The 26,150-nt window shown below is 35.3% G+C and overlaps 2 protein-coding genes and 1 long non-coding RNA gene across 7 annotated transcripts; 2 read left to right on the forward strand and 1 right to left on the reverse strand.

Moving 5' to 3' along the window:
- On the reverse strand, positions 1-3,830 carry LOC147764061 (uncharacterized). 4 transcript variants are annotated; one of them, XM_087012031.1, is made up of 9 exons: positions 3,657-3,830; positions 3,034-3,152; positions 2,601-2,706; positions 2,312-2,364; positions 1,558-2,088; positions 1,108-1,223; positions 747-882; positions 513-595; positions 1-164 (listed from the first exon to the last, which is right to left on the reverse strand). In XM_087012031.1, the coding sequence occupies exons 2-9, from the start codon at positions 3,133-3,135 to the stop codon at positions 128-130; spliced, it is 1,164 nt and encodes a 387-aa protein (XP_086868157.1). In that variant the 5' UTR covers positions 3,136-3,152; positions 3,657-3,830; the 3' UTR covers positions 1-127. The 4 variants fall into 4 exon arrangements, with proteins under 4 accessions (XP_086868157.1, XP_086868140.1, XP_086868145.1 ...); XM_087012014.1 differs by lacking the exon at positions 1-164 and adding an exon at positions 286-367; XM_087012019.1 differs by lacking the exon at positions 1-164 and adding an exon at positions 286-367 and having other exon boundaries at positions 3,653-3,823.
- Positions 3,831-4,024: 194 nt separating this feature from the next.
- LOC106177465 (TBC1 domain family member 12) lies at positions 4,025-25,114 on the forward strand. Of its 2 annotated transcripts, none has more exons than XM_013560232.2 (11): positions 4,025-5,386; positions 13,582-13,830; positions 16,617-16,699; positions 17,546-17,663; positions 18,977-19,083; positions 20,195-20,278; positions 20,579-20,736; positions 21,436-21,564; positions 21,893-22,002; positions 22,360-22,463; positions 22,950-25,114. In XM_013560232.2, the coding sequence occupies exons 1-11, from the start codon at positions 4,158-4,160 to the stop codon at positions 23,147-23,149; spliced, it is 2,571 nt and encodes an 856-aa protein (XP_013415686.2). In that variant the 5' UTR covers positions 4,025-4,157; the 3' UTR covers positions 23,150-25,114. The 2 variants fall into 2 exon arrangements, with proteins under 2 accessions (XP_013415686.2, XP_013415687.1); XM_013560233.2 differs by lacking the exon at positions 4,025-5,386 and adding an exon at positions 12,774-12,944.
- Positions 5,395-9,240, forward strand: LOC147764062 (uncharacterized). The gene is made up of 2 exons (XR_015334119.1): positions 5,395-8,332; positions 8,741-9,240. It is a non-coding gene; the product is annotated as an uncharacterized LOC147764062 (long non-coding RNA).
- Positions 25,115-26,150: the final 1,036 nt, after the last annotated feature.

A 26,150-nucleotide genomic window follows, 5' to 3' on the forward strand; every position in this document is an offset into this window, starting at 1 on the left:
CTACCTACTTCAACAGGCTTGCCCCAAGACAACTGTTCAGTCAAGTTGTGCTGGGATTCTCGCAACAGTACTCTATATTGATCAAACAACTGCACGATGACTTTTGTATAAGTAAAGGGATCTACACCTACTGGTGCAAAATAGGATGGCCCTTTATACAGAAGCTGAAAAAGAATCCAATATTTCAGTAACAGCATTTTAGCTTTTTTTTTCTTTTATCACCTTACTTTTACAAGCATTTAACAAATATAACTAAGCATTTAGAAAAACTTAGACACTTATTCAATATTCATTTAACTATTACCAGTAACTGAACTCTGAAAAATTATTATTCATAAAAACGTAACTTACCTTTCTTTTGAGACTTCTGAAATATGATGAAAAATAGTATTAATTTTCTGTTTCCCTTTTTTCACAATGTTTCAGTCTTACATACCTTTAAAGCAAATATATTTTGAACTTGACAATTTTAAAAGAGAATTCATAAAGAAATTATACTAAACATCTCTTACTTTTGATTTACTAATTTCACAGTCACAGGGGAAGGTGTTGGGGTTTCCTGACTTTCACTTGGACTGTATGTTCCACTAGATACCTATAAGAAAATAATAAAATGACACATTTAAGACATGCTGATGAATCAAAATTTTAAGATATACATTGCACAACTTGTCTTAATTTTTTTCTTTCAAAACTTTGCATCATTTTGAAAGTAAAAAGTTTGATAATTATCTTATGCAGCCTACCTCAGATGAGTGAGGCCTAAAGCTAAAGGTCTCCTCTCCTCGACAAATCTTTGCAGCTTTCTGCTGATCAGAATCATCTGATTTCCTCTTTCTTGGCTGCGCCTTAGTATCACCATCTTCCTTGGGACACACTTGACTATATAAGAAACATAAATATTTGTTATCACTTATTTTCATGAAAATATACTCTATCACATTATTACCATGTTAGTTATTGAATTAAATTTTGCACCTCTTCTGTAATCTTATTGCAGAAATTCCATCAATATATCAAACGGTTTCAGACATTTTTTTTCATTCTTCTATCTTTGTTTATCTACAGTCTCCTTGTTTTCATCAAGATCTAATATGGCCCCCAAACCTGTTATATTCCTGTGTCTCAGATGTATTTACATTCTCCACAGTTCCCCTTGGACTCGGGCTAGGTGGCAAGGTTTCTTCATCACTCTCTGGAACAGACTTTATCTCACCTCCAATCTAAGTAAAATATAAAGTTCACAGTCATAACATAAAAAATGTCTCTCTCACAGCATCTTTGTAAAGTTCCTATAGTACGACAAAAGTTTGTTGTATTTTCAGATACATTTTGATATCCACAAGTTTGCCTTTAGTTTCATATTATAAGTAGTTTTTTACTTTCCACATTGAAAAATTATCATGTGCATCAGTAGGCTACACAAAATAACCTAAAACATCAATATTCACAAGCTCCTTTGATCTTTTTTTTTTCTTTTTTGATAAATCCTTTTTAAAATTCCATTTCATTTTTAAGCAGGGTAAAAGAAGCCTGTCTTACTGTCATATAGTATACCTGCTGGTCATCCTGTTGTGTTGAAAATAAATCAGGGGAGAGGTCCTCTAGGTCCATGGGCTGTGTGGCATCATCATCATCATCATCACCATCATCCTTTTCTAATTTCTCTTGTGAAGTTGGAGTATTACCCTGTGTTTGCTTTATAGCTGTGGAAGCACTTATATTCATTTCCTTTGCTATAATTTTCTTGGAAAGCCTTGAGACAGTCCTTGTTGGAACAATTTTTTCCATCACAATGTCTTCTTCCTCTACATCATCCTTTTGTTTAGACTCTGAGACCTGGATTTGTGAAACTTGCATTATTTTTCTATTACTTCTCCTTGCTCCCAATGTTTGCTCTTGTTTTTGAGCAGACTCAGTAGACTTGCACTGCTTCGAATCTTTTTCACCACCTTCTTCAAGTGACTGAGACTCTTGCACACTAATGTTGGCATTTAGATGGCTTACTACTTTCATTTTTTGGTCTCTTACATGTTCTCTGTACTTTTCCTCTTTAGCTGCTTGCTGCTTGGACATACGCAATGCTTTCTACAAAAAAATTAAATAAATAAATATAAAAAACACAAATAAATTAATGTGTACATTGCAAGTGGAATATTTTTTATGTACTTCCAACTAAACATAGGTGTCATAAAACAAAAATTTCTTAGATCTTTATGACTGTCTGATTACTAAATAATTTTGTCAACATTCTTTTTCTGAATTGAAAACAAAATTTGTTTTATCAAAATAAAGTTTCAATACTGCATACAATCATTTCTTCTTTTTCATCCTCTTCCAGGTTATCTGCATCAATACCGCATGCTGAAAATAATTATGACAGAATATATTTATTCAGTTTGTCACTGTTCAAGATAACACTCATACTTTTTTAAAGATATACAGAAACAAGATCAACCTGATATACTCCATCTCTAATCTTCTTCTGATATGTATACCAGTAATAACATTGAATATACCTCCAAGACATCCAAAAAAAATTTCAGTCGATGTGTCTTCAATTTTTATTAGTCTTATTTGCTACTGAATTATGATGTTACCTTGCAGTTCCTGGTCAACCAATTTTTTCCTATCAATTGCCTTGCCTCTTCTGGACAATCTTCCACTGCGATCCAAGGGTGATTCCCTTATCATAACTATTTCCATCTAAAATTTCCACATATGCTTCAATGAATAAACAAGAGAATGCAAAAAAAGTGCTTCCATGCAAAATCTTCACACAACATATCATTATCTCATTTCAATAAAGTTGTCAAGGATTAACTGTACCTGCTAACACTACTTATTTGTGAGGATCTGATTCATTTGAAATAAAAGAGTAACATGTAACTATCCCTTGTAAAAAAGCATTTTTAAAACATGTAGTGACCTTCAACAACCAACTTAAATGTCTTCTTTCATTATAGATATATATATATCAGGTCTCTTAGAGAAGTCAGTAAATTTCAGTATACAACAAAATGTATAGATTACATCATTTTCAGAATCTTCATCTTCCTCAGCACCATTGTCTTTTTCTTCTTGCATTCTTTTCTGCTTCAGTGACTGTCTACATTTGATATTACGGGGATCCATGTTGTTATTCTGTCAATCTGTAATCGAGTCATATTATGCCACATATTGAGAATAAAGCTTGTGAAAAACTGTAAAGGACGAAGACTTCATAAACATTTATCGTGAATCTCCAGTCTGAGTGGGATTTACAAACAATAAGGTTTATGAGGTTTTCTTACTTTATGCACCAAATTTTACAAATCATGTAGCAATTTTATGGCAATCGATTTCTAACCAATCAAGGTGACAGCCGAGCGTTGGTTCTTTACGCAGTAGAGATCATTACACTAAACAAAGAAATTTTACATGATTACAGAAGTCATTTTGGAAATGACATTCCATTTCCTGATACAGACTACTCCGGTGACCAGTCTTGAACAAACTCCTATTAGAAAAGTTTAGCTGAAATTCAGTTTTTCCTATTAAAATGTCGACTCTTTTATAATCGAAACTGGCTTCAAAAAGGTCGAGTTGAAACTTGCCAAGGCTTAATTTAAGTGAAACCACTCGATAATTCTGAGTGTAGCGGTTCACCTACCTACCTAGAGGCGTGTAACAAATCAAAAAGATAAGTCGGTTGATGCATCGATTGCAATCACACTGATCACTAGGTCACATTTTTATAAAAATACACCAAATGCTTCCTTGCGGTGGCAGTGTTGCTGTCGTACCGGATGCCAGTTTGCACATTTTAAAATGGCGGGACTTAAAGAGCATCACGGGTAAAATTAATATTTTTAGTCAAAAATGAAATGATTTACATTCCTTGATAAAATTTGCATTTAGCAGTATTAAATGTTGTGTGATTAACTTATTTTGATTTCTATATCCATTTATATTTTGATTTTACTAGTCACATGGTATACTTTCACAAATGCATCATGGGAAATTGATCTCATACATGCATAACTGATTCATAACAGCTGACCTTTGGGTGTCAAGCGGTAGTGACAATGATGTTGGGAAACATTCCATAAAAACTTCCTTGATTGAGTACACTTCGTAAGGAGAATGGTTTAATGACAACGGGGGTCATATAGGGAATGCGTCTTTCCCCAACTGAAGTAGGGGATGGGAGTCAAAGGGAGCTTCAACGTTCCCAGTCAGACGGTATTTGGCCGCGAGATGGGAGACCGAGATGTCGAGGTAATGACCTGTCACTGCGAGGAATGAATGTGACTTCGTCAAATTCTGCAGATGCCTGGGCGCTGCTTTCAACTGAAGACCAGGAAGAAACCGTTCAAACACTCTCACTGTTTTCTAATGATGACAACGTTGAGCTTTTAAAGGCCCAGAATAATAGGAAACCTTTTGTCAACAGGAGGCTAGGTGCAGGTGCTTTGGGTTCTGATAAACAGATAACCGCCGAAGGTAAACAAACGACAGAAATGCTACTCCAAACTATTAATCTGAACCAGGAACATTCCCATAGTTTGCCAAATTTGTCTGACACAGACTGGCAAAGCAGTGGAGGGGACTGCGGACACGGGAAAGAAGACTGTGTCCATGGGAGTTGTGTCAATTTGATAGATTTACAAAACAGACTGAACAAACTTGAATGTTCCAACACCAAGGAGTTTGGCAATGATTTACTAAAAACATCACATGATGGACAAAGTCCAAAGCTAGGTGAATGTATATTAAAAATTAACCAAGGTAGTAGTAGATTGTCTGCTGTGTTAGAGACAATTCCACTTGTTTACATACCTCAAACCAGACAGCTCCTGACTGTAAATAATAATAATGCCATAAAGTGCACACCAACTCCTGCGACCCACTGTGATCAAAATGGCAAGAAAGAAGAAAAGTTTGTAAGTAGTCATGTGGAGAATGAAAGCAAAATGGGTCTATCTGAACTTCAGTTAGAAGATTCATGTCTTCTCCAACAAACCAATGAGGTATTGTCTGATACCCTGTCGACTATTACCTGTGATTCGGAAGTGGTTGATCAAATGGAAACCAGCCCAGACTCTACATTGGACAGGGACACTGCTTACAATTCCCTTTTCAAAGCAGATGCAGCTTCATTCTCCAGTTTATCTAGTCTCAGCACTGGCACAGGGACCGATTTCTCATCCATCTGTGAAGATGCACATGGCTTTCAAGGTGCCAGCATCGTTGATACTGATGAGGCTGGTTTTATGGACATAAACTTGCATGCTAGGAACTCGTATGAGAAAACCCGAAACACATCCCAAGATAGTGGAATTGATATAAGCAAAGGAGCCAAGCCAAAGAGAAGGGGCCTAGGATTGGGCAGTTTTTTCACCAGGTATACTTTGTTTACCTCCAAACTTTTTTCATTGTAATAAAGATGTTTTGCTATTATCATAAATTAATGCAAAAATGTCTCAAATGTATTGCCTTTGCCATTGCATTTGAGTTGCATTGATTAAAACATAAAGTATGAGCCCAACTGCATCAGGAAGGAGTAAATTTTCTGATTTTATTTGCGGTTGATTTCTTGTGCTGTTATCAGTGACATTGTTAGATGCCTTTTAACCATCCCATCCCACCAAACCCCACACAACCTCCACCCTCCGTTAAAATAGATGTAAATTTGACAGATCCCCTTCTTGATAAAGGCATTGTATATTGTTAGAATAATTGCACCCTGTCCTATAATTTTGAAAGTATCTGCAGCTTGCTTGTGATATTTAAGTCAAGTCTATAGAACTACTGTAAAATCAATATCTTTGCAGTATATTGACCATAATAAGATTGTTTACAGTGGCATATGAAACAGTTTCATCCTTAAGATAATAAGTTAGAGCTATTTCTGAAGTTAATTGTTAACTAGAATTTATAAGTAAACCATAAATTTGGTTTAAACCTAGTACACAAAGATAAGTTTGTGTGAAAAAAATTGCCGAAAGCTCTTTCTTTCTGATGCATTGATTAATTATTAATGAAGTGTGTGAAGTTTGTACTCTCAGAGAAACATTTTGAGTATTATAAAGGAAAAAATATATAAATGTTATACAAGTTGATGATACAATTGTCATAATAATTTGTGTAACTGACTTTGCCGTGTACTGTTGATGTGACCCTACACCTTTGTTGTATGAAGTTAAAAAGGGATTATTCAAAGGCACTGGTGCATTAAATGGATTTTCCAAATACTTGGAGGACAGTTTTCTTTGCCCATCTGTCCAAGTGTATGTTGAATGTTATTAGATGGAGGTGTACACCCCGTATTCCTAATTTCCACATCAGTCAAATTAGAGAGTATAGGTGTAGTCTTTGTGCAGAAATATTGTGCAAGATCTTTTCAGTCCAGTTAGATAAGCCAGTCTTGCAAGGAAAATGAGAGCTCCAAAGCCTGTAAGATTAAGTTACAAATTTAATGACATCTTTGCCTTAGGACATTAGCTTCTCTGTTGATGATACTTTTAATGTAGGACAAGTTGCATAATATCCTAGACTAGGTGGTTCTGAAGGAGATGTTATGTAGCATATTATCTCAGTCATACTCTTTTAAAGCTTCTGTAATGATTGGTGCACAGACCTCTTCAAATGTATGGCTTGACTTGAGAGTAGATAGAAATCTATAGACAGTTCTTCAAGCAGGTTTTTGTCTATGTATTCACATTTGCCTTCATTTTTCTGGCCTTTTTACAGTTTGCCCCCTCCCCCTCTTTCAGGGAAAGCATAATTCTGATTTTATCCAGATATCCCACCCTGAGTTTCAAAATTTTCATTGGAGATCACTGGAAATTTAATCCCATTATCAATGACCTCTGAAACCCAGGGTGTTACTTTCCCCTCTTCAGATAAACATGCGTGCTGTGTGGTGCATTTAGACAAGGTTCCTTCCCTTTCCATTAAAACCAGGAAGAGAGTTTTTATTAAAAGGGAAAGTAAAGAATGATAAATTTTGTTTACTCAAATCACAAAACAAGCTCCCCGAGAGTTGTCTACTGGGTCAACATGTTTCAGTTTACCATTATTAAGAAGTAGCTTTTTGTTCAGTGAGAAATGAATGTGAAAATTCCCTTTGGAGTAGTCATCAACAAGCTTGAAGGAAATTCATTGCACTTTGCTCTTTGGGTTTTTTCCTAGATCAGATATGCTGGTTTCAGCATTGAAGGATGACTCAAAATTGTATACAGCATTTCACACCAGGTGAACCCGCTTTTTTGCCATTGTCTACATAGCTAGCACGCTATCGCTAGATCTGATCAAAAACACAAACAACAAATACTTTCTAAGGACTTTGAAGTGTGTGGTATTGTTAAGTAATAAAAAAGCTCGTGTGCATCATTGAAAACACAGGTAAAATGTCAAAATTGGAATTGTATGTTTGCTAAATAAAAATACCCTTGACGTGGAAAAAATGAAGACTTGGACCATGAACACTCTCCTTTCCATGTAGATCACATGGTCTTGTCATGCTTGGTCTTTATTTTCATAATGTGACACAGTATTTACATAGTAAATTGCTGCAGTACAAAGTATAAAATATATAGAACATCATGTCTGCTTGGCCTGCATGCTGATTGATGATACACCCTGATGAAATAATGTAGGGACACGTGATGGGATTTCTGTAGGGCATGTACACATATTTATGCCAAAACATCAATCTTATTTTCGCAAGCCTGCAGTCCCCAAGATGGACATTACTTCATAAAAGGATACTTTTTTCATTTGCTTGAATGTCAGATATTTATTTTTGTACATGTCATTAGGGCACAGATAAATAATAAGACAGACATGCTGAAACTGTCGGTCCGATCGGTCATGACCGGCAAAATTTGTCTGGACCGGTAAAATATTGTACTTTGTCGGTCCAAAGGACCGACAAGAGTTTTAAGAGCCGCCATTTTGAATTAACAGTTAGCGTTCGATGTGCTTCAGAAATAAAATTATATAAAATCCACATCATTTTTTCTTCCATTTACTAATCTAGTGACACGTAAAAGTGACCACATTTCGGTCACATTCACTTACAAAGTACGCTAGCCAATCGTATTATCCCTCTCTCAAACGAATGGGTTCTTCCCCATGGGGAATCCCCCTGCTCTCGATAATTACGCGCCCCGGTCATTGGTATGTTGGCCGCGACACACAGACAGCTATCAAGAGGGCGGTCCACGCTGCCAAGCACGTAAACATGCAGGAAAAAATGTTTACTGCTTAACTTGGACGCCTGACTCCTTTCTCAAGAACAATTATTCATATAGGAACCAAGGATAATGACGCCTGACCTTCGAAGGTACGTATACATCGTTATTCGTTCTTTTAGGTAGAAAAAAGCGTCAATTGATAGTAGGCCTAGCCTACATGGAAATGAGGTCACCCGATTCACTCAGTAAAAACGATTTCAGAATTATAGGACTGAATATTATGCGTAATCAATGGTGATTGTAACGATATTTAACTAATGGGTACTTTCGTTTGCATTCAGCTAATACGCGGCAGTGCCTTCCGCATTGCGACGTTTTACGTAAAAAAAGTTTGACAGTTCGGTCGCTTCCTCGAACCTACCGAAAAAACTCGATCCGTGGTGTATGAACATAATGGTTCACAGATTTTAAATATCCCGTAAGCATAAACGCGATACCTGTTACCAGTACCAGTTACAGTTTTCATATTATCAGTATGTACATTTTTATTATTTTAGATTATGATATCGTCGAGTCCTGACCAGGAAGCCGTTCGTTTCCATGCAGATGAGACAGATACAGTGAAGTGGCTAGCATGTTTCATGCATTGGCACTCCCATTCGGACTACAATCTTTACTGTTTGTGTAGCATCAAAATTTGCAAATTATTTTCAAGGAAAGGAGAAATTGACCAAGAGCAAATTTTGCTACTGTTGAACAGTGGAAATGAGTTTTTTTCATTTAATTTTTTATCAAATTCATTTCAATTTGAAACAATATTAATTTTTTTGAGAAATTGATCATGATAAAATTTATAATTAACCTAAATTTATGACAGGGATGTGAAATATATGATGAATTTCTTTAAGCCGTACGTGCACTATTGAATGAAAGGACAAAGGACTAAGTGTGAAATTCAAGGACTTTCAAAGGAAGAAACAAAATCAAGCTCTTCTAAAGGCCTGTATGAACCCTGGAACTTGTGAAATGAGTACAACAATAAAGCAGTGCTTCACAAGTGTGTGTTTTTGTTTTTTTTTAATTTACAACATGTCCAAATTATTTAATAGTATTACTGAATATGTATTTACAAGAGTTACTTCTGTGTACTACTATGCAAACAAAACGTTTCCATTATTGAATGGACATTTTCGGTCCGGCAAAAGTCCATTCGGTCCGGCAAAGTTTTCATCACTGCCGGTCCGAATGTCCGGCAGTTCTGAAAAGTTTTCAGCATGTCTGTAAGAGTGTTCAAGGTTGGGATGGCAGAGTCAAATATATCTTTATCATTTTTAGTGTCAGTCTTTGAAACGTTTGTGGTTTATGAAACAATGATTTGCAGGTTTGCTGGAGCCTAACATTTAGGGTTCATTTTGAGAGGCACTCCGTATATGGTGTTTGGAGAAATTCTAAATCTTACTGAAGGATTGGGATATGTAAATACAAAAGCAACCAGAGGAATCTTCTCCACAAGGAATTTACAATTGAAATTAAATAGAACAATTAGATTATAGCATGTACACATATTATTGATAAATTGTCAGACCCAATTAATGACAAACAGGTATTGGAAAGCACTGCATTTTATGCACATGCATGATGAGGTTTTCGTTATGTGTATAGATTTTGATACAAATACTGCAACTTGGCTCTTGCAACAGTGCTGATACGTAGCAGATACAATCTCCATCATGATCAAGGTTACCTTTAGGATTATTAGTGTGGAGTCTAGGTTGGAATATTGTTGTCTGTTGAGATATGCATCAGAATAGTTTATGTAGTGTTCCTTTCAAATAAATGCATTCTTAGCTGTAACCAGATCCAAAGTCCATCTTTTGTTTTAATAAATTGCCTTTCCACTGCATTCCCAGCATATTTATTATGTAGAAGACAGGACTGGTCAAGGTTGTTGATGCTTCCCTTTTAGCCAGCAATGAGTTATGATGATGGTTATTTTCTTTACACCAGTGGGCATGCCAATGCTGAGAGCTTTAGTTACTGTAAAAAGTCACCTAGAAGGATCTTATGCTGAAAAATAACCTTTTTTTCACAGATGCTGTAAAGAAAACTATTTATCTAAGGGCCCATTTGCATATACTTTTAGAATATAGTGGGGAATTCATTGAGATAGTAGAGATTACTATATCTTCTATAATATCATTGAAGTGCAGAGTTTGTTGAGGAAGTATGTGTACCACTAGTAATGATTACTTATATCTCAAGATAGAAATTGTTTTTTATCAGGCTAAAACAACTTTGGCAGATTTAGCAATAAAGTATTAACTGTATTCCATATACTGTTTTGTAAGTTCATTGCACTGTTCTCACAAAAAGATAAAACGGGTAAAAATACAGAAAGTTTGAAAGTAAGTGATTGAGAATTGTCAGAGGATTTTATTGCCAAAAGAAGGAAGGGGGAGTTCATTGGCCCAGGATTGTTAGATCATCTTGCTTCAAAATGGATTTTAATAATATGTTCCACAGTGAGTTGTACAACATGTATTCAGGAATTTGACGTTAATTTGATATGTAACTGGAGCAGGGATTTCCTAAGGAGTTGCTGTACAAGGAGTCCAAAATGATGATCTGTAAATTGTTTACCGATTTACAGGGATCCAAAACTACAAATATAACGTCATTCCCCAAAAATTCCATTTAGCCTTCCAACCGTTGTTGAAAATATAGGCCATCTTTAGAGGCCAGAGGCTGTCCAAATGACAGCTGGACGACTCTCTGGGAAAAGTCTTGAGCTGTAGTCAAGATTCTTTACTCTTAGGCCCCATTCCCATAGACACCATCAGTCTACGTGGAACAATGCAACTTGGGGGACTTTTGCTGACTGCAGTCAGCTTAACTGAATGGCATGCCTCTTCCTGGCGTTAAGCATGATACAAAAAAGCTTGTGATTTTATGAATACAGTACCTTGGAAACAAGAGGAAAAATATCATTCAGTTAAGCTGATTGCTTTTAGCAACAGTCCCTGCAGACTTGGGTTGACTGATGGCGTCTCTATGGGAATGGGGTCTTATTCATCCAAATGACTTTTCACCAAAGCAATTCTATGTTATCAAATATATTGTTTTCCTTTCATTGCTTTGGTATATTAAGGTCATTTGTGAACATTTTATTTTCTGATATCACACTGGTATTGACATGCCGGTTGATGACAACAAATTGCGTATCTGAAACCAACAAATTAAGATAGCTTTATGTGCCAGCATGCAAATTTATCATACTTCCTATGCATGAAACACAAAGAACAATCCTTTTTTCTGGTAATGTGGTTATGTTGATTTTTTCTCCTGGTTTCTGTTTTTTTCTCTTTTAAACAGAGTCTAGCTGTTTCCTATGGTTGCTTCATTGTCCATTATATCACTTGTCCTAGGTGTATAATCATCACCCACTCATGTTGTTTGAATGTCACTAAAGATCCATCACCTTACGGTTATTGACGTCAAGTGTATCAATAGTGAACCATGATTGAATATTGAACAGCGTTTAATGATGTCATCTCATTTATATTTGATTTACTCCAGAAATATTTGGAAATGATCCATTTGTGGGATTGTGACTTGCAAAAATGTGGTATCAATGTGTAAGCTGATGACAGTAGAGCATGTGGTTAATTTTTAAATTTTATAAAAAAAAAAAACAAACTGCTTTGTAGGATGAAATATATATCAGTATAAAAACTTAATGAGGTACATGTATTAACAGCAGAAAGAGAAGTGTGACGCCTCCCCACACGTCGTCCCTGCGGGGGGACAGTCATTAAAATCTCGGCTCCATTGGGACGACACATGGGGAGGCGTGTGAGAGGCGGAGAGACTATTAAAGGATTAGGCGGTTTTTCTTTCATGTACGTCCGCCATATTTAGTCCCCAGGATTTGTAAATCCTGGCTCAACTCGTTGTGAATGCGATCTAAGGATTATCTTTTTCAAATCAAAATCATGAAGTCTATTATAATAATTATTATACAAGTAAATAATTTATTGTCATATTTAATAAAAAGTATAAAATGAATATAAATATGATCTGACAATGAAATTTAACAAATTAAAATCAAGTGTGGTTATTAATAATATTAATAAACAAGCATTGAAAAAGATGAATTTATATGAAGTGTGTAAAAATGCCATGAAGTGTGTAAAAATGCCAGTAAGTTAGAACAACTAGTATGTTGAAAAATAATGACAGTCTTGGTTCACTCTAGTATAAAAATTCTTATGACAAAAAAGCTGATAATTTTCAACAAAATAAAAATAAAGAAATTAACAACATAAATGATAAAATTATCAAAAAAATAAAATTTCTTACATTTCCAAAGAGAATTGTCAACACATACTTGAACATGATGCCAAAACAAGCCCAAATAGTACTGAAACTTGTTTGAAAGGGTTCCCTGTTATTAGCAATATGGACTATGTGGGCTGAAATGAGTGCCATTTGTTACATCCACAAGTTCTTGATAACCTGTATTTTTATGGCGTTCCTTCCAAATTATGTCACTAGATGTGCCTTGCCACTGTACTTTGAAGCATGAGTAAGCCATACTGCTGCACCTGTCTTGTTCAATAACATGCTCCTTAGTAGTAGGATGGTCCATCTAAGGCTGTCATTTTAAGATAGAGAGCCTGTGGTGTTGAGAAGTGCTGATGAATATATTCTTACAATGCTTGGACTTGTGGCTCTCCATGTAGATTTTAAAAAGAATGACAAGTAAGTTTTGTGAAAAAAAAAATGGTATTTTGTTCTTTTGGGTTCTAGGGTGTAGGTCTTTAATTATTTAAACATAAGAAAGTGAATATGAAGGTCATGTATTTTTCTTGGGGATCATTCCACATTTGAAGTGTATATTATTTTTGTTATTATTTACTAATTTTGATTATATATTATATAATCAAAATTAGTAAATAATAACAAAAATGCTTGTGTCCTTTGGTACATGTCACTTAAATGTCCAGTAAATCTCTGCTAATGACAATTTAAGCTGAACTGAATTGTGAGCCTAGTGGAAACAAATGTCAGTTTTATGTTAAGTTAAAGATAGTTATCCCAACTAAGGGAAGTTAAATGGTAGACCTTACCATATTAAAATCCCTACCAAATCCCTACCGCTGCATCAAAAGAACAACACACATAAGTATGACGTTTTTATTTCATTTTCTTGTTGTAATGTTTTAGCTTTTGCTACTTCAATTTCACTGCACATTTACAAGAACTTCACACATTTTCAGAAAACAAGTTAATAATAATAATAAATAACAAGAACTGTTATCCCCATCTTAAGATTCCATGAAGTTCAATTTGTCATAAAGTCGTTTTTTAAAAATGTTCTCTGTTACTCTTTTCTTAGGGGTATTTTCTCCAGAAAACCAAAGCAGCAATCAGAACGATCAGAAGAAACAGTGGTACAGGAAAGTGCACCTGGCTGGAAGTTGTTTGGGAAAGTCCCCCCTAAGGAGACTTCGCCTAAAAATCCACAGCAGATTTCTTCAGAGTACCAGGCACGTCAACGCTTGCTGCATAATAAACCAGCCGAGAGACTCAGGAAGGACATTGAAGTTGCCTCTACAACAGCACTAATCTTGGAGAATCGCCCAATGTGAGTAAAATATGCCATGTAGCATTCACACAAAAAAACACACACAAGTCTTTATTAGTTGTTGATCAGCAATACCAGTTCAAATTATGGTTCTTTCTGGGAAAGTGAGATGTTTTCTTTTGTTTGTGGCCCAAGGTTATTTCCTAGAGGAATTGGCTTCCCATTTTCTGTCAGAGAATGTCTATTGCTTTCTGCCTTGAAAATTGGAATCAATTAATTTGGAAGCTAATGTATTCTCCACAGAAAATTTTCGAAAAATCAATAGCATATAGAAATAATCATCTGTGTTTTCTTACATTGTATTGTGTATACAGGGGACAGCAGAGTACAGATCACACAGCTTGGTTGAATGGCTACAAAATTTCACCAGCATGCATTGGCACAACTAATTGCTGTGTTGTTGGGCAACTGGTGTTTAAAATTCAGTTCCCTGAGCAAAAAAGCTAGCTGTGAAACATTATGCAACACACCACAATGTAGTTCCTTTAGAAATCATCTCCCAGTGATGGCACTGAATCATCATGCATTGCTGACATAACATTGATACAGTATCTGTCTCTGCACACCTGTACCCAGAGAAAAAACATCTGAACCTGATAGACGTGATGCTTTCAAAAACCTTTTTAACTGCATGCACTTTAGCATGTCTTCTTGGTAGTGCTACATATTAGCTACTGCTTTGTAAAAATATATTTAGGTTCTTAAGTTTTCAAGACACAATATGTAAGTTGAATGGATGTAATGTAAAACAACATCTTGCTATGATGTGATGCTATTAATATAATAGTTGCATGGTATCATCATTTTGTATTATGAAGAATAAATGCAGCCAATTTGAATAAATTTAGATATATTTGACATAAAATTTAACCTGGTTTTTTAACTTCTCAATGATTCTCTTTTTTTTCCCGTAATTTACACTAATTTAAGATATCAAGTGCCATACTTATTTGGGTATAGTGAATGAGTAGCTGGAATAAGGATCACCTAGTAGATGTTTCAGAGCCAGCTACTTCATTTAAAACCTTCCATATAGGCACATTAAAAATGAAAAAAAGGCTGGCACACACTGGACCTGAAGTTGTACTAGCACTAATAAGCTCCTTCAAATCTTAGCCTTCAGTAACAAGGGGTGCTAGTCTATCTATCTTAACATCAATTATAAATCAAATTTGATTGGCAAATTTACATAAGTCTCCTTTAGCTGAAGTATAAAATTCAGGTAATTGTTTTTCCTTAAGAATTAAAACCCCTGGTGTTGTTTTACTTTATAGCTGCATGGTTGCGGTTGATACTAGTGTAAGATGATGATAGCATCTGTATAAAAAGTTTTCCTATGATGTTGCAGCGCTACTCTGCAAATTAAGGATTCTTATCTGATACGCATTCTTTACAAGATGACAGATACAAGACTGAAGTAGTGCTTCTTTATACATTCCATATTGGAAATGGGTTCATGGCCTCTCTTCAAGGCAGTGATGAAGAATAATGTATTTTAAACATCTGTCTTCATTTGCTTTCATTGTTTAACTTATTTATAATTCAAATACAACTAAGTGATAGCACTCTGTCTTACAGTCTTTTTAGTAGCAGATTTTTAAAAAAAAAAATATTTGTAGAACTTTCTTTGTAGTCTTTGCATTTTCTGTTAACTTTCCATCCCTGGAATATGTATTTATATCCTACTTGTTAGCAATTACTGGATAGTCTGTTTTTTATATACACATCCCGTATAGTATGAAGTGTCAAGAATGCACCCTGGCCCTCTTGATTCCCAGGCACCAATGTTCTACCAGTAATCAACAGTGACATTATATCAAATAAGGCCTTGTGATTATCAGATTGCATAACATTATGAACGAATTCATTGATTGTGATATTGATTATAAGTCCTTCATGTAGTGCTTATCTAAATTGAATTGCATAAAAAATATATGGGTAAATCCACTTGGTAGGTAATAATGGCATGTAAAAGATCAGGTATCTAAACAGTGGACAGCTATTAAGAATTAATATCAGTTTTAAAATCAATTTGGTGTCCAGTTATTTTGAAGCTAGTCTTCTTGGCTGTTCTTTAACATGCTTGGGTTCTCCAAATTCCTATGTAGTGATATGTATAATCGTACATTCTTGATATAATGTATGCTACATGAAAATGCTTGCTGTACAGAAATAGCATTACATCAATAAATATGGCGTGGATAGTGATTAATGTCTTACAGGTGAGGTCGTATTAAACTTGGTACCATTACATCAGTAGCTTACATTTCCTATAGATAATGTGATAAAAGAAATAAGTGTTAACGAAGGGCTGATCCTGTTTAAGTTTAGGGGCTCTTTTTAACCTCTGTCCAACCTTGTTTCTTCCTTAAGATTTTTTTCCATTTCTGTCTAGGCATACTGTGGATAGCTGCACATGCAATTGGCACATTCTGATGAGAATTGCTCCCTCCTCCACCTGCTCTGAAAAAAAAAAGAAATTCCAGACATTTTAGATTTGCAATTCCCCAAAGCTTCCAAAAGCCATTTTCTGTCAGACAATGCTGATGCTGCATGAACATTTAAGACATTTTATATAATCATGATAGCCACAACAAAATATCAGATCCCTGGATATTTTTTATTAACAGTAATAGGCAACAGTATGGTGAGACTGATGTACATTTTGTCCATTAATGTTGAAGTTGGTATTTATTTATTTATTTTATGGATTGCAGTATTAAAATAGGCATCGATAAGGTATCTTTTTCAATTAAGTTAAGGGATTGTATTTTGGAATTTTCCAGACACCTCCCTGCCAAATCTCCTGAAGAGGAACAAAAGCACAGACTGGAATATGAGGCTATGGTGGAAGCTGCAAGGAAAAAAGGTTAGTTTTTATTCAGCAAAATAATTATAATTCTATATTCAGGTGAATCAAAGTGTAAATTAAGTTGATAAAGAATACACTGTTATATTAATTGTTCACTTGCCAGTTTCAGAAATGTGCACTGTACTTCTTTTTGATATAAAAAAATTATTATTACATCTGCCCAACACATATCGTCCTGTAAATTGTACAACATGGCCAGTGGCCAACTGTCCATTGTTTGAAGAATTTTTTGTGAACATTTCTGAAATTCCTTGCATAAGGGTAAACCGTCATCCCCAATGTTGTACAAATATACTCAGTTAAAACTCCCTACTTCCACAAACCCAGCCAGTCTATATTTTTATAAACACCCACAGCTGGTAACAGGAGAAGGTTGGTCTCAGAAAATTCTGTCCTGAAATTGGCCCATTCAATTTTCAGTATTGATAAACATTTGTGTACTTAGTTTGGAAGCTTTCTTCTTATGGAGCTGTAATAGGTTGTGAGAACTTTGCTCCAGTAAAATTCACCTCAGTGGTTTATCTATCATAAGCTTTCCTATCAACAGTTAAGGCTGGCCAGGTTACACATGGCCTCCCATTTCCTCAGTACACCACATGTCTTTAGGTTGTATTTCATTGTTGAAGGCTTATTTGGCTCACCAAGCATGCTTACGCTGACCTTAGGAACATTTTAACTGATGTCAATAGCATTTTATTTTCCCCATGGCACTTATGTATTTTGTGTACTTCTATGAAAAAAAAATTGTTAAAAGCATTTCGCAGCAGCATTTTAGATTCAGGTCAGGAATGATGGTGCATTACCAAAGTAATGTGTTTCATTTGAAGTTTTGAAAAATTACAGAACTGAAGGAAGCAAAGCAGCGCAAGAAGCAACTTCAGCAACAGTTGAAACTGGAAGAACAACTGACAGCAGCAGTCCATGTCTGGAACACAGAGATATTGCCTCACTGGGATAATTTGTACGTAAACCACAAACATAGGTCGCATTCAGAACAGATGACTCGGACTTACAGATCCGCGGATCATATATGGCCGACCCAGTTTAAAGGTGGCTGCTGATAGTCCCCTAATGGTCTCCCCGCCTCCGCATGTGCCGTCCCTGCAGGGGCCTAGCAATTAAATCTCAGAGGCGAGATTTGATCCATTTAATGACATGTGGAGATGGAGAGACCGTCAAGGGATTAAACGGCTTCCTTTGATGTGAGGTCTGTCACATTTAGTCTGTGGATCAGTAAGTCATCTGTTCCAAATGCGACCATAGTTAAGTTCTTCTTTGGGTCAGTTTCACAAAAGAACTTTAACCTGATAATTGGTCTAAACTTTTAAACTAAATTGTACTATTACTTGGAGCCAAATAAATCAATCCTAAGTACTAGTTCAACAATATTAAATTAAATATTGGGTCTGTTTTTTAGCAAGAAAAATGTGGCTAATTTTTTAGACCCATACTTATTACATATTAAACATATTCTATATATTCATTGGGCTAAGTTTGTGAAAAATTTTCTGTGCTCTCTGGGTGAATTTTTTTAACCACACCAGAAAAATTACCCACTCAGGATGATATGTTTATATGGAAAATAGTGGGATTTCAGGAGCCTTATTTTGTTAACCCTGGCTGCACATTTACAGATTATGAAATGTAAAACAAACATTTACATTGTTATCATGGGAGATATTCAGTTACAGATAGTAATGTAACAATAGACCTGGAGTTCAGATTAGATAAACTTGTGTTCACCAGAGTGAGATAGGTAGGAAAACAAAGCTTTGTAGGTGGTAATTCTGCCTAACTGTTTGTAAGAGATGGGTCATCACATGCACATTGTGTGGGCTTGGATATTGTTTCAAGATGTACTATTATAACCTAATAACTCTATCTGAAAACTTGTGTAAAAAAAAAATTACAATAATGACTCAATCTTCTCAATGGAAGAAAATTTTGAATTTTACAGATACTGTATTTTTTTAAATCAAAGATGCTTGAAATTAGAACATTCTTATTGAGTAGTAGCAACAAAGTGACAGGCAGGCTACACTTAATTTCTTTTCTGTGCTGTAAGCACACCACAAATGCTACACAAATATATTTCTCTAAAGATTACAAAAATTTTCCCCATTGAAAAAATCGGTCATTATCGTAAATGTATTTTTGTTAGTGTCAAATTGTTTCATTTCCTGTTATGTAAATGATGAACTATTACCATTGCTATTATTGTGGTTTTATCAGTGTTTGAAATTGAGCATTTCATAATAATATTTTGTTCTTCAGAAAAAATTCAAAGAAGGCCCGTGACCTATGGTGGCAGGGTGTTCCTCCGTGTGTGCGTGGGAAACTGTGGAAGTTAGCCATTGGGAATGACCTCAACCTCACTCAAGGTATTCAGGGATGAGATTTTTCTGACTATCCTCGGATTTCTGACTTTTTGGGTCTGCAATAAAAATGGGGGGAGGGGGGTTGTCTGGACCGCACAGTATATTTTCAGACTTTTTCACACAGTGGCAGTCCATCCCTGTGTATTTTGTTGACAGATTTTTGATAAAAATGGCATAGGCTTATACTAGGGGTTGTCTATTATGAATCTAGTTTATACTAAATGTTTAGACTATACTATATTATACTACACTACACTACACTATTCAAAATGCTTGTTCTACACTAAAAGGTCACATGTACCTCTACATTATTCATTTAAACAATGTACACTGTTACTAGAAACCCATAGGTAATGATACTTCAGTTGCTATGGCATCACACAGTTTTATCATTTTAAGTCATGAATGTTGTTTTACTATAAAGCACAAATCACATACATCCAACAACATACATTTTGGGAAATCATCAGATATGTACAGGAAATAAATGTCAGTTTGTTATTTGAGATGAAGACGTGGGCTATACATGACTTCATACAATGCCTGATTGAGCAGATTTTTCTGGCTTAACCTTTTGAAAATTTGTTATTTTGGAAAACTGATATCTCCGGTCTTCACATAACAGAATCAAAAAGGAAAAAAAAAATTCATGTATAAAAGGTCTTCAATTTTACATCCAATTCTGCCACTTTTGTAACAACATAAATGATTTAAGTTTCAAGGTTATCATATTTTCAAGTGTATGTCACTGAAAATGAAAATTTGATCATTATTTTATGTCAGACTGAAAGTTAACACTGCACATTCACTTTTATCTGAGGCCCACACAAGAATGGCACTTTCCTCTGAATTCTAAATGGCTGCGTTAAAAGGGCGTGCTCTCAACAGGGTTTCCTGTCCATATTCTTCCTGAAGATAGTGTCAGATTTTACTGCCTTTTTTATGAAAATTTGACAAGAGAAAATGTTTGCTGGGAAGTAATCTCATTTCCATTATCCGTTTCTCTTTAAGCTGTCAATAAAAGTAATAATATATTTATTGATATAGTTACTTTTGCTTTTAAATGCAAAGATAATAGTTTCAAGCCCTAAAAGCTTCTATTGTTTTTTTACAGAACTGTATGAAATCTGTGTGAGTAGAGCCAAGGACAGGATTAGGTTGATGGCAGAAACTGGGGATGATAATGAAAGTACAACAGGTATTAATGAATATTTGACAATGAATAATTTTTATCAGAACATAATCCATTTAACAAAGCTGCTTAAGGTTATCTAGGCATTCCTACATGTGTACAGGTTAATGTAGCTAAATAATACTTAAAAGCTAAGAAATTTAACTTGATTACACCCGAAACAGGATCAGTTTTCAATAATACTCAAAGTGAATTAAATTATATTAGAAAAATAATGGCATAATATTAAATGGTATGAACGTTTTGGAATAAGTTTCTTGTTAGTATAACCTGATTGTGTTTAATTTTTTTATTTCAAAATTTCAGAGCCAGCATCTTGCAAAGAAGCCAGTGTTGAACTGATTAAGTTGGATGTGTCCAGAACTTTTCCTCAGCTCTGTATATTCCAAAAGGGTGGTCCATACCATGACCTTTTACATAGTCTACTGGGGGCATATGCCTGCTACAGACCTGATGTAGGCTATGTAAGTTCACTTTTCTCTGTTGATATATTCCGTTTCTGTGGCTCATTTGGGAAAATATGTTCACTGGTTATTTCTAGGAATTATTTGTATTGTTTCTATTCAGTAGAGGTTTAAATCTTTTCTATATGAGGCGACTCCTTATGCTGCATTAGAGTTACCATATAACAATAGTTGTAGACCTATTTGTGTTTGAAGTGTCAGATTGTTTTTGTCTGTATGTTTGAAGTGTCAGATTGTTTTTGTCTGTATGCTGGAAATGACTGGTTTTTCCTAGAAACATTTCCAATACTTTTGATGAATTTTACCCTTGGGTGGTAGTATAATTATAACCTGGGCTTTGATGTAGGAGTGATTTCTCACAATAAATGCTCCATATTGTGCTGTTCATGTTCAAAGGAATTAACAGTTGGGGTGAGGGTCCATGGACCATTTACATGTTAAGAGGACTACTAATATTGATGAATTGTTAGTAAATCTTTTGTCAACTTGATGGTATCTGACCTCATACTACTTGTCTTTTCCACTAAACATGGTCAAAATTTTTATTCTAGCTGGGTTTGTAAAATGCTGAAGTTTTGCTAGTAAACATTTAAGGGCAAAAGTGGATTTCAGATAGAATCAAAACATCTACCCCTATGTTCAGTATCCCAATTTAAATATTAATTTCCTCATTGCACTGAACTTTATGCTTTTATTCAGGTCCAGGGCATGTCCTTTCTGGCAGCAGTGTTAATTCTCAACATGGACGTGGCCGATGCCTTCATCTGCTTTGCTAACTTACTCAATAAACCATGTCAAGTGGCCTTCTTCAGAGTTGATGAAAATGTGGTAAGTGCATTTCCTTTCTACAAGACTGGTAATATTAATTTAATAAATCACTTATTCTAAATAGAATAATTGGTCATGTTATCCACTAGTTGTTGTTGTTTGTTTCATATTAGCATTTTGAACAAAAAAAAAATATGAATAACAGAGTTGTATTGAAATCAGTGCTGTGCTTAAAATTGTTTGTAAATATTTGGTTTAAAAGTAAATGACTGGCAATGAGATGAAATAAAAGATAATTTGTAACGAGTAACTCTGCTAGAAATTAACTTTGGTTTTCAGACCTCAAAATGACACTGTGATTTCATGTAATACTTGTTACACATTTCAGATGAAAGCCTACTTCTCTGCCTATGAGGTGTTCTTCCAGGAGAATCTACCCACCCTCTACTCTCACTTTGACAACCAGAACCTCACCCCTGACCTGTACATAATTGACTGGTAAGTGGAAACTTCTAAAGGGTCAGTTTTGTGTCTGTGGTTTTGTGGTTTTTATACTTGGTTTAGCTTCACTTATGTGAAGTATGGGGAGTAAGGGGTCAACCATAAGTAAGACGAGTAAAGATAAGATTAATATTGTGTAAGTTTGCCGTTTATGTGTCACCATTGCATCCATATCCTTGTTATCGCTCACTAAGAAATGGGCAAAAAAATCAGTAAATTACAATTTTGATAATGTGTGAAATTGTTAAATTGGAATGGTGTGTTGAGTATGGAAATGATCACATAACAATTTTGTTATTCCACTTGAAAATATCATTATTTGATGGAATAAGTTTGTAATGCTTGGTTCCCCAGGATATTTACCCTGTACAGCAAGTCCCTTCCCTTAGATGTGGCCAGTCGTGTCTGGGATGTGTTCTGCAGAGATGGAGAGGAGTTCCTGTTCAGGACAGCACTAGGTAAGCCAGTACACATAGGTCTCTCTCCAGGGTTTAATTGGGTGACTAAATCCGAGTGATATGACTTCTTCTATTGGAGGGCCTGTATCAACAATAGAACTTTGGACAAAAATGTTGGTCTAAATTTCCAGACCATTCTTTTAGCCTGTTTCAAATCGGACTAAATCTGCAAAAGTTCACTTTGGTAGAATAACTTTTGTCTAAAACAGCATTAATTTCTTCCACGATATATTTTATTTGGCATAATCGATTTATCTTAGAGCAAAGTAGACTAAAATGTTGGTGTAAAAGTTTAGGCCAACATATGGGCTAAAGATATTTTGTGAAACAAGGTCCCTGCTGTCATATTTCCACAGTCACTAAAATGAATCGGCCAGAAATTAATAAATAAAATAGTGAAAGAAAATTAAGCCTTGTACATACTGTCAATGGTACCATGATTTATATGATACATGTTATGTAATTGTGGTAAAATTTTTGTTACAGGTATACTGAAACTGTATGAAGACATTTTGCTCAACATGGATTTTATCCACCTTGCACAGTTCCTTACCAAGCTACCAGAGAACATAGCAGCCAGCAAACTGTTCAGGTGCATAGAAACAATTTGCATGTCCACAGACAAAAGGAAATTCTCTCAGGTGCTAACTTCATTCAAAGACAACAGGGACAAAGAGAGCCCTTGAAGGAGCTCCATGTAGGACAACAGTGACGAGGAGAGTCCTTGAAGGACTTCCATTCCAGGACAACAGGGACTATGAGAGTCCTTGAAGAGACAGCATCACATATGTAGGCCATAATGATGATCTCAGTACACATTAGAGTGCAATTTCGGGGACCATGATATTGCTAGTGCAAAAATGAAGATGCCTTTTTTTGATGCAGAGTGTAGAACAGGTCACTGGCAGGGGTTGAAATATCAAGACCTCTGTGGTCTGGGATATTTAATAAGACTCACTTTTATTAGTATTTGATTGTATGTTTTGCTAGAGGTGCTATGCACAATGCACTTGACTGAGCTATTGCTTTTACTTTGGCTTGTGCAATAATTTGTAGTAGTAAAATTGGTAATAACAGAATGGAAAGTAGGCAGATGGACAGTATTTTGTCATTTGACTGTTCTATAATTTTTAGAGGCCCATGGTCCATTTCTTGCATGTAGATTTAAAGAAAGCTAGCATAGGGATGGCTGTGTTAAATATAGGTGACCATGAGAAATATGTATAGTTGAAAGTGTAATTTGAGTTGATCAGCATCTTATTGATGGAAAATATGCTAAGGTGCTATGCAGACCATGGCATTGCATTAGGTGTGATCTTGAACACAATTGTGAAGTATTGGTTTGTAATGAAGGATCTTTCACTGGCACTATTTAAATGAAATGTTATCATGTTCAGGATTAAGCTCACCAATATGAGATTCTTGTGAAACTGTCTCTTGTCTGAAGAAGAGTGTGGCAGTGTGTGTAATACCTGCAATGAATAGATGATAGTATATGATGTGAAAGCATGTTTTGTGATGTGTGAACAATTATCAATGCAAGAGGGGCTTTTGCTATTTTATAGGTGCCCCCAATTACTAATTGCAGTATGCAATATTACTTGACATAAATTAAATAGTAGTGATGTTTTTAATAGAATCAATTTTAAATTTAATTTGGCATAGAGGAATTGCAGCTTGTTGAGTAGTCTCAATATTAAGTATTCTGACTATGCAAGGAAAGAGAGAAAAATTCAAACTGACTGGAACAGATCATAGGAACAGGCTAATGAAACCCAAAGTAAATGTATAAACATTGTGATAGATGGTGAAATTTAAGCAGGACATTTTATAGAAACTTTGCACCAAAAGGTAAAATAGGGGACAGAATTTTAAAGAAGTATCAGTCTTCTTGAAAGTTTATTTTGTATGGAATGCACAAGCAAATTTGGAATAACTGTTCTTCGTTTTGTGATTGACACTACCAAATTTTACTTCCATTGTTAATACACATAAGCAATTACATAAATTTTGAGACAATCTATTTTGACTAAATAAGGAAATGTTTTTACTGGCAAGTGTAGAAGCACATATTTCTTGAATGGTTTTGATCTGTAAGTTGCTGGCTTCAGTTAGATTATCAGTTTTTCCATGATTTTTGGTAACTCTTCATCTGTATGTTGTAATCCATTGTCATTTAGCATTTGTATCTGTAATTTTAGTTTCATTATTAGCTAGTACAGCCTAGGTGAAATATGTCCCTTCCAGACAAATTTAAACAAAATGGTCAGGTCATAGGTGTAAAAATTCAAACTTAATCTTCCAGGGGACCATAAAAAGTAGTTCTACTAAGTTTACTTTGCCAATTGTAATTTCTAAACAGATTTTTTTTTCAAATATCAGTTGTGTAATACATTGTCATTGTGTTATATATATATATTGTCATTGTCACAATATTAGGTCACAAAGTCATTGGACTAGTCTCACTATTGTACATATTGTCTCCTTTCATTTATACCCCTTTTCTGTTTTTGTTTTATATAAAACGAGTACCCCAGTCATTTGCAATTGACATTGAATATATATATTGATGAATATTTGTTGATAACTATTTGAAGAATTTGTAACATACTTTGATGAAACGAAAAATACAACCTCAATACTTCCTTTAATTATTGGTGTTATTATTTTTTAAAGAAAATATTAACAAGTGAATGCACAAATTTACTAACCAAAAGAAATGAAATGAGGGTCAGATGCTTATGTGAAAACTACCAGGCCTACCCAACTACCAGACTCGGCACCTAAGGATCCTGAATTAACCGGTATATCCACGCTACCCGTTTTCAAGGTGTGTGTCAGATCGCATTTCGGAGTATCATACCCCAGAACAAATTTTGTAGCACGGCTGCGGGTTCATCCACGCTCGGCTGAACAACCTGAAACTGTACTCTTACTTTAGAGTACTATATTTTGTCTCTATGGGGGTATATGGGGACTTTACGACATTCGGTTTGAATGTTTTAACCACTTTTGATAGGGCTTTTTTGCATTGTATTAGATATATGTGGCAGTCTAAGGTTCATTTAGGTGGCTTTCAAATTTATGCGCCCGGTTTTAAAATCATATAGCGATTTTACGACAATCGTTTACTATCCAATCAAAGTGACAGAAGAGCATGCCAGGGCTCATCCTGTCGGTGTTCTGACTGATACTCCGAAATGCGATCTGACACACACCTTGAAAACGGGTAGTGTGGTCCGATATACCGGTTAATTCAGGATCCTTAGGTGCCGAGTCTGGTAGTTGGGTAGGCCTGACTACGCTGGTCTATTAAATATGAAATTGAAATATAAAGCCTTAACTGGAAACTTTTGGCATTCCTGAAGAGCTACCAGGAAATGAGTTAACTGCATGTTTCAAAGTTGTCAGTTTATGCCTAGTAGGGAATCGTGTTCAGTGACGACAAAGAATGCCAAGTAGCTCTTAAGTAGATCCTTTTGATTGCGTTCAAACCTTTTTATTTTCATAAATGAAAATTAAACCGAGGAGAAGCTGGAATACGCGATGGCCCCTAGAAGATGTATATAATTTACCATACGCGATGGCGCTCTTTTGCTAATGTGAGAGCGTTGAAATTAGACGAGTGCGAAGGTTAGGTTTATTGATTTTTTGTCTGAAGTTGCTGTGCGCATCCCGCATTTACAT

Source organism: Lingula anatina, chromosome 1 (genome assembly GCF_051362555.1).
Source record: "Lingula anatina isolate TDL-2025a chromosome 1, LinAna3.0, whole genome shotgun sequence".
In the NCBI taxonomy this organism is placed as follows: Eukaryota; Metazoa; Brachiopoda; class Lingulata; order Lingulida; family Lingulidae; genus Lingula; species Lingula anatina.